This window comes from Thunnus maccoyii, chromosome 21, assembly GCF_910596095.1.
Source record: "Thunnus maccoyii chromosome 21, fThuMac1.1, whole genome shotgun sequence".
Classification (NCBI taxonomy): domain Eukaryota; kingdom Metazoa; phylum Chordata; class Actinopteri; order Scombriformes; family Scombridae; genus Thunnus; species Thunnus maccoyii.
The window spans coordinates 3,441,306-3,454,148 of record NC_056553.1 but is presented as its reverse complement, the minus strand read 5'-3'; the positions used below and the strand labels follow the sequence as shown (position 1 = coordinate 3,454,148).

The window sequence follows — 12,843 nt, the reverse complement described above, 5'->3', positions numbered from 1 at the left end:
TCACAAATGTTGATTGTAACAAATAGTCAAATTAACTTAGATGTATTCATTATTTTGTAATTTAGTAATCCATTTATAAGTTTTCTGCCACCCATCTGGGTCCAGGTCATGTTAAATGATTAAACTAGAAATTACTGTTACATACAGCTGGGAAGTTGTGACAAAAATGTGATGCAATTGTTAATAAATTCATGCACTTAATAAATAATTATAGGTCTTATTGTCCCTACTTGTCTCCCATCATTCTTTGCCTGGTATGACTGTGATAAAGGAATTAAGCTGCATTCTATACCGTTTTATAAAGGTCTTAAAAACTTGTGTATTGCAGTTTGATGGAAGTATATACATCTTGTATTATTACATTTCAGTATCAAAACCATACAGTACATGAATTTTCTACGGTAATTGCAAGAAAAGTACAATATAAGGAACATTAAATGGTGCATACGGTATAGTAGTACGGTAGTTTGTAGCACTGAAATGGGACAAAAAAGTGTTTGTCAGTCCTCTAAATGGCAAAAATAAACGTCATAACATTAGAGTGAAGAGACTTGGACGACTTGTGATGTTTATTTCAGTTTCATGGTGTATGTTTTTCATCATCATTAGTGTCTAAAAGGGTGAAGTACAAACATTTCATCCACACTGAAACTGAATTTGAACTTCCTCTTTGCAAACTGTAAGTTAAAGCTTTCATGAAACATTGCAGCGTCTTTCCTACAGAAGACTGAACACATGATTTCCCTCACGTCTCCCTTCTCTCAGATCCTTCGCTCAGCTTCTGACTGGTCTGCCGGCATCAAATACCACGAGGAGTCCATCCACAACGCCTACGTCGAAACCATCAAGAACAGCCAACACTTCATCTACATAGAGGTACTTATCTGTCGACTGTACATCAGAGGCACCATTCAACACCCACGTTTATCAACCCAGTACATACTATTATACCACAACAATGGGAAATATGGCTGAAAGGTGTCTGTTGAAATAGTATATCAGGATATCTCAAACATAGTTCTGGTCGACTGAGTTTTGTCAAACTGCAGGTAACCACAGCAACAATACTGATTGCAAAACCAACTGTAACCAGGGATTAACGGTCCAATAAACATTATTCACAACTCTGCTTGAGGTTTTCCATCCACCGTTCCTAATGCTGCAACAATGTTACCTCGAACTTCTGACGAAAGAGTTTTTTGGGGCTGCGAATCTTTTCCAGTAAAAGCACTGAGTCAATGGTTAGTTAATGGAAACTGGGAGTGTGCAGTCTCCTAGTAAGTACACAAGGCCGGACCAGTTCGGCTTGTTGAGAAGTATTTATTTTGACATTTAGGTGTGATAATTAGATTTTCTTTAAATGCAAACCAACTTAGTGACAGTTAGTTTACCTTGTGAGGCAGCTGGATTCGCGAGATCACGACATGACGAGATGTGTGAGAATTGCGAGATGTGTCCGAACCACCGACGGTTCGAACCAATCAATGTCCTTCGAGGATTCTCGCATGATCTTGTGAATCCTACTGCCTCGCAAGGTAAGATGGTGATAGACAGATGGTTCATCCAATCACTTGCCAAGTATTTTTTGAAAGTTCCCGCCCTTTTCCAAACAGTTGCCAAGGACGACTGATGGTCCTGTGTTGCAAACCATCTGGTGCATCAGGTTACTGGTTAAGGTGTTTACATGCACTTCAGTAACCGTGTTACTTCCACCATTCTGCACCAATCTGATGTCTTAAAGTGGACATAACATAACATCCTTTTTGTGATTTTCTGTCATTTTTATACTGTTATGATGTCGGATATTAAACATGGTCAAAGTTCATAAACTTGAGATGAACGTTTGTAAAAATGCTCCCTCAAGTCAAAAGCCAGAGCTTCAACCTGCTCTGAACTTTCCATTTGCAAAGTTACCTCTGTTTCCTCATTGAACTGACGTCAGATTGTTCACACATGCCCACAAACAGCCGTTTGTTACGTAGTCTTCATTGCTAAAGTTGTTCCTTGGTTTGTTGGCGTTGTCCACTCTCATGTTTCAAATTAGATTTTGGCTCCAACATGTACGGACGTATTTGAGAAGTTGACATTTTTGAGTAAAGAAGGAGAAAAAGAAGTGAAATCCTGCTACTGTAGTTTGTTTATGTCACCTCCGGAGTCAGAGGAAGCTTCCTGAAGCTGACCAATCAGAACAGAGGTAAACAGGTAACCAGGTTTCTAATTAGCGTTTCATGTACGGAGAGGACTCTAAGTGTAAATAAATTGGTTTCTACAGCTGAACAGTTAAACTTGGACACATTTACGCTGTAAGAAAAACTATGCACACTCAGTCCAACGCCTGTCTTGTTTGTGTGAACTTTCACAACTGTTAACACTTTGTAAAAACTGTGAACATCTTAGTTTTAAGAAAAGCAACAGTAGAAGCATATTTTCAGTGTATAAATGTGACCTGAGAGCAGAATAATGAAAGTTAATTGTTCATTTATAGACGTGTGATTGTTTGTTTGTTTTTCTTTCAGAATCAGTTCTTCATCAGCTGTGCAGACAACAGGCACGTTTTCAACAAGATAGGCGACACTATTGCTGAGCGCATCATCAGAGCGTATAGGTAACACACACACACACACACACACACCACGCACGGTTTATCAACTACTACATTAAAGTAAATTAGCACATACCTTTTTGTATATCTGCTTTGTGTGGTTAGCATTACCTTAGACAGACACACACACATAATACACACACACACACACACACACACACACACACTCTTACATTGTCTTTGTATGTGTGTACACTTGGCCTTATCTTGAAATGATTTCCCAGAAAAACATAACTACTGTACATACACACACATACAGTGTATGCTGACGGGTGTGATCCTGTTCTGCTCATTGTGTACTGATTTCATATCATAAGTCATGTTTGACTTGGCTGCTTTGAACATTTATCTGAATAGTTTCCTATTTAATGTGCCGTCTCTCTCTCTGATGTTTTGTTGTCAGGGGGATCAGAGCTTATCAGAGGGCACACATCCTGCCCAAAACACAATCACATGGACACACACACTAACACACAAACCTCACCTGCTTTCTTCTAGAAGCTTAAATGTTTCTCACGGTTTGGGTGTAAGATGATATAAAGGAGAACATTGTGAAGTGTTGAAACAAACTTTGTTGTGCAGAGTGTTTGTCTTAAACTGCCAAAAGCTGTCCAGCAGTTTATTAGGTAACAATGAATTTAGACCAAACAGCCGCCATCATAGATGTAATGTGATGTAATGATTCAAACTAAAATATAATGTAGGAAAATTATAAAACATTCAGTCTTCAGTCAGTTCAAATGGCAGATGCATCAGCTTGACTCTTTCTTGAAGGGAGAACTTTACATGTTTTTCAGTGTGTGTTTATTCACCCAAGACTGATACACACTGTACAGTTAAAACTCAAAACTCTCTGAATTTCTGTTTTTTCTGTTATTTGCACCTGGTCTATTCTTCCTGTTTATAAGCGTTTATGAATTTGAGTCACTATAGTTCTCAATTTGCTCAAATTTGCATCCACTGATTCGTCTCACCTTCAGTTTTTTTATTAATGTGTTTTTTTAAAATTCATTTTCAACAACATAATACATTACGAATACCTACAATTAAGACAAGACATACCAAAAACCACGACATAAGAGCAAACACAAATACAGAAAGAAAAAAAAAAAACCCAAAAATCAGCAGTATTCACAACCTGGTGCATTTATAAAATGCTGTTTGTATGTACTTAAACTGTTATATTCGTTACCCCCATACTTATAACTCTTGACCATTCCTCTTTCAAATATATTGCTATTGGTGACCAGTCCCTTACGAACTCCTCAAGAGTGCCTCTTAACACATATGATGGTCTTTTCAATGGCAAAATGGACATAAGTTTTTCATACCACATTAGGATATTAGGGGGCTCTTCGTCCAGCCAATTTTGTAATATTGTGAGTTTTAACACACCTTTTGAACATTTCTCAGCATGAGGCTGTTTACACTTGGTTTTAAAATATGTTTTGATGATCTGAACACAAGTGGACAGCAGAGACACATCGCCGTTCACACCTGTGTCTATCATGCATGTCCAAGGTGTCCAGCTGACCACTTGTGTTCAGATTTCGTTACTGTTACATAACTTCCACTAGAAGGTCAAAGAGCCCTACGCACAGTTATTACATCAGTCATCAGTCTGTCGCCAGACAAGCGATTGATTTATTTTGCCTGAGCTAGCTAAGAAAACAAAAACATTTCAAGAACTAATAAACATTTACAGATTATTGAATTGTTGAGATTGGCAGGACAAAGTCATTTAGTGTTGGGGTGCTGCCAAAAGCAACCACCATGTCCTGCATTGATGACATATTTTCCTGCTACGTCCTTTACTGGGACACATCAGGATGCATTAGTGTTTACTCTACAAAAGATATGTGGTCAAAAGCCTCCCAGACTACCTCAGCAAGTGGTTTGAGTGATCGGATCACAATGTGTCTTGGTGGTTTACACTTGTATTTAGCACTGTTCACTTGTCAATTGCCTAAAACACATTTTAAAACCAAGTGTCAAAGTGTAAACAAGGACCTCACTTCCAATCATATGCAAAGTGCTTTTGCACTCGTCTCTCACTCTGGCTGTAAAACTGCTGAACCACACAGTCACTGAGAAGACCATTATGATTTTATGGTAAGCTTAGAAGAACTGAAGCATCTCTTTCCTTAACTTCCTGACCTGCCTCATAAAATAGTCATTAGGGAGGAAGACAAGAGAGCCAGACTAAAACATCAGTTGCACCAATATTTTCAGTACATATAACAGTAACAAGACAGTCTAGCACAGAAATGCTTAACATATGTTTGAGGTTGGGGTATAGTTAAAATTTAATCAGCTAATTTATTAAAATTATTTATGTTAAAAGGGGCTTTTTGTGTGACTTTCTGTTATTTATATACTGTTATTATGTCAGATGGTCAAAGTTCCAAAACTTGAGGTGAACGTATGTAAAAATGCTGCCTTCAAGTCAAAAGTCAGGGCTTCAACCTGCTCTGACGTTACCTGTTTCTCCATTGAACTGACATCAGATCATTAATGCGTCACCGCCGCTCTGTAGTCTTTGTTGCTAAGGTTGTTCAACAGGTTGTTCTTGTTGTCCACTCTCATATTTTGAATCTAAATCAGGCTCCAACATGCATGACATAATTGAGAAATTTATATCTAGAGTAGAGAATGAGGAAAAAGTGGTGACATCCTCCTACTACTGTTTGTTTTTTGTTCCTCCAGAGTTGGAAAGAAGCGTTACGAGAGCAGGAAACTAACCATAAAAGGAGCCTTAAAGGACCACTATAAGATAAATAAAGAGTTTTTAACTGGAAATCATGCAAAGATATTCCAGTAGAGCCCCAGAATATAAATATAGTCCTGGAAACGTGCAGAATGTGTCCTTTTAAAAAACAAACCCAGTATCAGCTGGTTTCTGGAGGAGATGTTGACATCTTAAATCTGAAAACCTCCTTGTTGCTGATAAAAGGTTAACGCTCCCTCCTCCTCCTCATCCTTGTCCATGTGTATTTTTGATAATAGTTAATTGAAAGTGTGTGTCTTGGTGGCAATTTAAAAAAAACAAACATTTTAATTAACTAATCTTAAATAGACGTCTGATTGTGAAGGTGTTTGCTTCACTGACATGTTTCTCAGCCTGTCACTGTCATGGTTGCTTTTTCCTCCAGTCTACCTTCTTTCCTAAAATGTGTGTTTTTACTGGCTGTAAAGAGCTAAGACCTAAATCTCTGTTTCTAGCCTGGTTGGTGGAGGTTTAAACAGTGTTTGCTCACATCCAGCTTCTTCTTCAGTAAACCTCAGGGATGATGCAGATATGGCTGATAGATTTGTGACTGTGAAGCCTCAACAACACCGTTTGAACATTGTTCAGTGTTCTTGCATTTTTGCAGGTCACTATCTGATTAGTTGGAAAGTTAACATCTGTGGCCGTTGTTTGAACTTTGTTAGTTTTTGAGTCGTACTTCATCCGATAATATTTCATTAGTAAAAAAAAACCATTATATTCAGGATGTTTGTCTCTCTGTGTTTTTCATGTCTTTCAGGGAGGGTAAGAAGTACCGCGTGTACGTGGTGACGCCTCTGCTACCTGGCTTCGAAGGTGACATCAACACCGGAGGGGGCAGCGCCATCCAGGCCGTCATGCACTTTAACTACAGGTGTGTTTGTGTGTATCTCTGTGTTTGTTTGTGTGTTTGCATGAGTGCACCCACGTGACGAGAAAGCTGTCATGAACTCACGTGCTGTTTTGGGTTCGTTTAATAAGGGTTAAATCCAGGAAGGAGCAAAAATAGATTACCACACCTTATCTCTGTAACCACAGGGCTGTAAACTCTTGACGTACACGTGTGTGTGTGATGTTTGTGTGTACATGCCTTTCCTTTTGAGGCTGACATTTACTGTGTAGCCTGCATTCTTGTGTAAACACTCAGCCCTCCCCATGCAAACACACTGACACACAAAGGCTTGTACTGTGAGGAATGTGGATCTGCTGCTCATCCGCATTTGTCCTTCTCCGTCCCTGCAGGACCATGAACAGAGGAGACCAGTCCATCATCTCCCAGCTCAGGAGAGAGAGTAAGTCAGAGGCTGACGATGACAGCTTTTACCCCGCATTCACCGGCCGATGATGACGGCTTTTACCCCGAGTTCACCGGCCGATGATGACGGCTTTTACCCCGTGTTCACACTGTCAGCGTCTCAATCGATTGCACTGTCTGTATGTACAGCAGTAGCCCTACAGCTGTTTAAAAGCAAAATATAAACTGCTACTACTGCTTTTATTATTACAAACGTTATCAGCACTTGAAACACAATAACACCACTTGAAACCGGATAAGGCTGCACGAACCTCTAAATTTGTTCTTTTGTTAATAGAAACACTTTGGAAATGTTTATCAGCATTTGGATCCGGATACTCATTAAAGTAAAGTACATACAGTATAGTAATGTGCCAGTGTGCAAAAATATCTTAAGGATTTGCGCTAAAAACTAAACATCAAATTTCATTGAAATCTTTAACCAGGCTTTTGAAATATTGCCTAACTAATATAAACAAACAAAAAACAAGCTGTCAGCACAAGGAATTCATTAAGCCTTATAATAAAGTAAGACCCTTTAACAGTAATGTGTCTGAATGGCGTCATGAAGAGTATTTGTGCTCATTAAATGCACCCTGCTGCATGAATAAAGCTTCCATATGTAGTTCTGGAGGGAAAGCATATATGCAGCAGTATATGTATCCTTTAATATGCATTTAATTATTTGAGAAACCTCAACTTAGTCTGTCATTAAAGCTCGAGTCCACAGCAGAACCCAACCAAACCCCCGTATTTAACCCCGACTGCAGAGGCCCACACACAAAACCACAAACATATAAAACAACACACATGCAGGACAAACAAAAAAAAACCTGCACATCTGCATTCTGGTTTGTGTGTATTTTAAGATAAGTCATGCCTTTAATCACACTCCTCGGTTTTCATGTTTTAAGCCATTAATTTCACGTCATACTTTTGACATCAGTGCCAAACGTTTCTTAAAGCACGTTATGTTTTCAGTTTGACTTTCTAGCTTCAGGTTTATTTTAGTTCACAATGAACATCAAGTTGTAGAGGCTCAAGAGACTTTCTTCTTCTTTCTTTTTGAAAATTGAGCTCTAACTGTATATTTCATCATGTCATGAATTTGGCGATTAAATGAACCAAAATCGTATTAGCACTTTAATAATAATGATAAGAAGAATAAGAATAATAAACTTTATTTATAAAGTATCTTTCATACACAAAATGCAGATGGTTTAAACAATGGTTAGAATATTAGAATATGTTCAAAAAGAGGAAGAGAGTAAAATAATAAATAGTCAGTTAATAAAAAAGATTTAAAACATCTCTGCTGGTGCCAATCTGTTCCCATACAGGAGTGTTATATGTGAGACCAAGTGATAATATACTCAGATCTAACTGTCTGGTACTTACAGTGGGAGACCAGTGGATGAACTACATCTCTATCGCTGGTCTGAGGACTCACGCTGACCTGGAGGGGAGGCTGGTCAGCGAGCTCATTTACGTCCACAGTAAGATGCTCATCGCCGACGACAACACCGTCATCATCGGTAAACATGTCTTTCAAGCATTTTTCAAGCACTTAAAGGATCAGGCTGTTGATTTTCTATATTTTTCTTATTGTTAACAAATCTCATGTTTGGATCCAAAACAACAATGAACTGATCTACTAACAAGTATTGCGTGTGTATCTAAAGTCTGATAAATCTTATTCCTCCGTTGTTGTTTAAAAACTGTTAAAAACACGTCAGTGAGTCACAGCGCTGCGCTGGGTGACATGAAAAGTTTGGTGAAATTAGTTTGTTTAGAAACGGCTCCAAAGACTAATAACAGCATCATGTTTTCAGTCTCTGGAGAGTAGTTCTGCGTAAGTCAGACACCACTGAGCATGTGCAGGAACGCGGTTCTGTTTACAGCTTTGCTAGCTTGTTGTGCTGCATGTCACAACCTCTCAACTTTGTGCTACATTGTAAATATCTCAAAGATGAACTTCAGTACAAAGTCCCAGAGTTTAAACATGTTAGAAACCAAAGTCATCGGTTGGATCGTGCTGAGGTTTGTGGATTCAGTTTCAACTGCGACCACTGAGGCTAAAAATATACATTTGTTCTGATGGGAGAAAAAAAAAACAACCACCAGATGACAGATAGTGGTTTTGTTGGTTTTTCTCCAAATGTGATCATGTTTCTGTACTTGACTTGAATGTTTGCAGCACTGATCCAGGTAAACTAAAACTACTCCTAAACCGACTGCAATCATTCTTACTCTGCAAATCCTGAAAGAACAAAATGTTTCTGGTAGTAATGTCTTGCTTTGCTACCTTGATATGACATGATGTGTCTAAAACTGTGTTGAAAATGAGAAGTTACAATAATATCTGATAACAAAATTAACTGAAATATTGCAGGTGTCTCTGTTATTTTGTCTACTTTAAAATGTAAAGGAAATAATCAACTTTATGCCCTTAAACAGGGACACATTTTAGAGGAATTGATTGTGATTTCAAATATTATATATATATATATATATAAATAACAAATCTCCTCAAGTGATTTTTAATGTATGTTTTATATTATTTAAATAGAATTTCAGGTCCTAACTTAAACAACAACACTTTGGATGATCTTACTGCCTGTGTTAAAGGATCAATGTGTAGAATTTAGTGGCATCTAGCATCTGGAATATAATATTCATAAGTGTGTTTTAATTAGTGTATAATCACCTGAAAATAAGAATCGCTGTGTTTTCGTTACCTTAGAATGAGCCCTTTATATCTACAGAGGGAGCAGGTCCAAACACTGGATCTAGAGAGGGTCTTTCATGTTTTTTGCATGTTTCGTGGCCACCGTAATGGCACACTACACGCTCCGCAATCTGCAAACTCACCACTAGATGCCACTACATCCTGCACACGGCACCTTTAAACATCGGTGTTTGGTTACTTGAGGAGTTTGAGCTTTAACATGCGGTCTGAAATCAGGTGTCGCAGCGCCATCTGCAGGTTGACTCAAACCACATGTTTCTTCTTTATGTGTTACTGTAGGTTCTGCCAACATCAATGACCGCAGCATGCTGGGAAAGAGGGACAGCGAGGTGGCGGTGATCGTGGAGGACTCGGAGACGGTGGCCTCAGTGATGGATGGACAGGAATACCAAGCTGGAAAATACGCTCTGCTGCTCCGCCTCGAGTGCTTCAAGTACTGAAACGTCCTGAATCTGGTTTATTTAACATCTGATTAGTGTCAAATACAGTTAACATTAAACATAAAATAATTTAAATACAGGAAACATTAAATAAGATAAGATTAATTAATTACTCATTTATTTGCATGCAGCAGTGATGCTTCTATCTTTGGTTTAAATCATTAAATTGAATCTATTTTATCCAAACTGTTGTAGGATTTTATATTAAAATGTGCAACACAGCTGAGCTTAAGTGCCAAACTGGTGATTTTACAAAAGTTTAATTTAAATAAATCCTCAACAGTCAACCTGAGAAGGAAATGGGAAACTTGTTTATTTATTCTGAGGTCTGAAAGATTGTTTTATACTTTTACTACTTTAAAGTTAAAGTACGTTTGGACAGAACTAAAATCAAAGCAGTTTGCTCCAGATATCTAATTACAGTGATCAATATCAGTGATCAATATCAATATCAATTCCAGGTTGTTTCAGTTCACTTTCTAAGACAATATAAAATCAAACAATTCTTAGTTCACATATTATTCCTCATTTCAGTTTTATCAACTTTATTTAACTCATTACTAGAACAGTTTTCTTTTTTTTTTTCCGGTGAGATTTTTCTAAAAAATGAAGCTTTATGTGTTTATGAACGTCTGCTGACGGCAGGATGAATCCACTAGAGGGCCAAAGGGGCAAAAATAAGCTTCTTGACTATGTTTTTATGGTTATTTAACATAAATTAATGTAGAAATATGCAGCATGTCAATGTTGATGCAAGTAGAAAAGACGAGTAATAAAAGCAGAGCTCACTGTGTGGCCTTCATCACTTCACTTCTCATTTTATAACTCTGCACAAAAGTGACTTTTTATTTTCCCTCCTTGAACTTGAACTCTTGTTGTGTTGAAAAAGAAAATATTTTATCTTGTTTTCTCGTCTTTCTCTTCGACATACCAGAGATTTATTATATTTATTACACCTTTCCTCTCTTTTAGTTGATAATTCAGTTTATTCAGCTCTATTATTTGAATAACAATGTAAATTTCATCATTATGTGTTTCTTCTTCTTCGTCTCCTCGCAGTTTCCTGCAGCATTCTGTCTCTTTCATTTCCTGTTTTGGTGTCTTTTTTTTTGTCTCTATAAGTCTCTCACCGCTCCGTCCTGCTCTCTGTTTTCCTCTCAGGATGATTCTGGGCGCCAACACGGATCCCTCCATCGACGTGTGCGACCCCATCAGCGACCAGTTCTACAAGGAGGTCTGGATGGCCACCTGCGCTCGCAACGCCACCATCTACCAGAGGGTAAACCTCATACTGCTCTTCTGTCTTCATAGAGACCTTTTTTGGAGTCTTAACGGTTTTATTTTCTTTTAGCGTGTTTGTTATTTTGGATGAGAATTCCTTAAAGCATATCCAGACCTTCTTTTAATCCCGTTTGTAACATTGATCAGCAAATTCTTTGTTACATTCACTGTCACTGTTGATCTGCACTTCACTACCACGAGCTTAAAGATCCTCTCCAGACATGTTTTAGGACATAAAAATCCTCTGCTTGGAATAATAAATCTTCTCTGATTTGGTTTTTCCGCACAAAAAAAAGTTTTGTTAAAATCCTCAAAAAAAAAACCATCTGCAGCAGAGTAGAAATTTACTAAAGCTGCAGTAGATTTGGCTCCAAATTGATTTGTTTTTATCAAAACCTGTTTCAGATTCTTGTTATTTTGTTTGAGTATGAAAAGCAAGAATCACTCGTATTTTCAGCAGATTTTGGAGCCATAAAAAGTCAGAAATTTCAAGGTTTTTTATGTGGAGGAAGGTAAAACAAAAAGATAAATATGAATATTCTTTGTCTTTTCAATTTTTCACGTTTTTCCTTGAGTTGGATGTTCAAGGTTTAGCTGATTGAAGGTCAGTTTGAAAACAACAGTGGAAATCTAAACCACTGCTGTCGTTTATCACGCTGGAGGAAATGTTTCATGTTCAGCACTGACATTTTGCTGTATTACTACTTTTTTTGGTAAAGCTTAGCAAGACTTTTGATGTCTCACTTCACTCCACAACATGGTAAAATCTATACAAATGCACTGATGTATAACCCTGACTGTCAGTGGAAGATACTACGATAAGCAGCAACTTTCATTTTTGTTGTTATAAATTTGGAACCAGCTCCTACTCGTCAGTCTGACTCTTCTCTCTCTCCTATTTGACCTCTAGGTTTTCCGCTGTCTTCCGTCCAGCGACGTCCGTAACATCCTGGAGCTTGAAGGCTACCTGGCCAAGTTGGGCCTGGACAAGGAGGACCCGGCCCGCGCTCGCGAGGAGCTGAAGAAGATCCGTGGCTTCCTGGTCCAGTTTCCTCTGCAGTTCCTATGCGAGCAGAACCTGCTTCCTCCCATCGGCTCCAAGGAGGCCATGGTGCCCATGGAGGTCTGGACCTGAGACAGCGGGACTCACCTGTGCATTCATGTATTCACGCACAGCTTACGGAAGGGTCGATAACGTCCACTCTGGTGCCATTTTGGAGCTGCTAGTGGCTGAAAACAGCTGCACATACATTTTTAAATGTAGATAATTTAAAAAAAAGTTATTTTTGTTACATCAACAGCTAATAACAGTATAGCAGAGGCTTGTAGTCGAGGTAGTGTAAACTCTGGTGTCTTACCAAGAAGGAAGAAGGGATTTTCTGCCCTAAGTAGAGTCTCCCAGGCAGCAGTTTCTCCCGAGCTTTGCACTATATATATATATATATATATATATATATATATATATGTATATATATATATATATATATATATGTATATATGTATATATGTATATATATAGAGCCACAGAACATTTGCTACCTAACGTTTGCTTTATAATATCCAAATGTATGAACTTGAACTTAAACGTGCAACCTCAGAGGAACGTCTTCCTGTAAGACTAAACCCAGAGTTTAATCTTTGAGCGTTTTATAGAGTAGAGACTTAGACGTTTTACCGCCTGAGAAACATCATCACATGATCAACATCAGC

At 38.2% G+C, this 12,843-nt stretch overlaps 1 protein-coding gene across 2 annotated transcripts in view; it reads left to right on the top strand.

Moving 5' to 3' along the window:
• Positions 1–12,566, top strand: part of pld1b (phospholipase D1b) — a 52,959-nt gene extending 40,393 nt beyond the window's left edge. For both annotated transcript variants that reach the window (XM_042400073.1, XM_042400074.1), the window contains exons 19-26: positions 766–876; positions 2,517–2,605; positions 6,130–6,243; positions 6,612–6,661; positions 8,064–8,198; positions 9,692–9,845; positions 11,014–11,131; positions 12,044–12,566. In XM_042400073.1, the coding sequence (XP_042256007.1) occupies positions 766–876; positions 2,517–2,605; positions 6,130–6,243; positions 6,612–6,661; positions 8,064–8,198; positions 9,692–9,845; positions 11,014–11,131; positions 12,044–12,268 (996 nt within the window). In that variant the 3' untranslated portion in view covers positions 12,269–12,566. The remainder of the gene's footprint in view (positions 1–765; positions 877–2,516; positions 2,606–6,129; positions 6,244–6,611; positions 6,662–8,063; positions 8,199–9,691; positions 9,846–11,013; positions 11,132–12,043) is intronic.
• Positions 12,567–12,843: the final 277 nt, after the last annotated feature.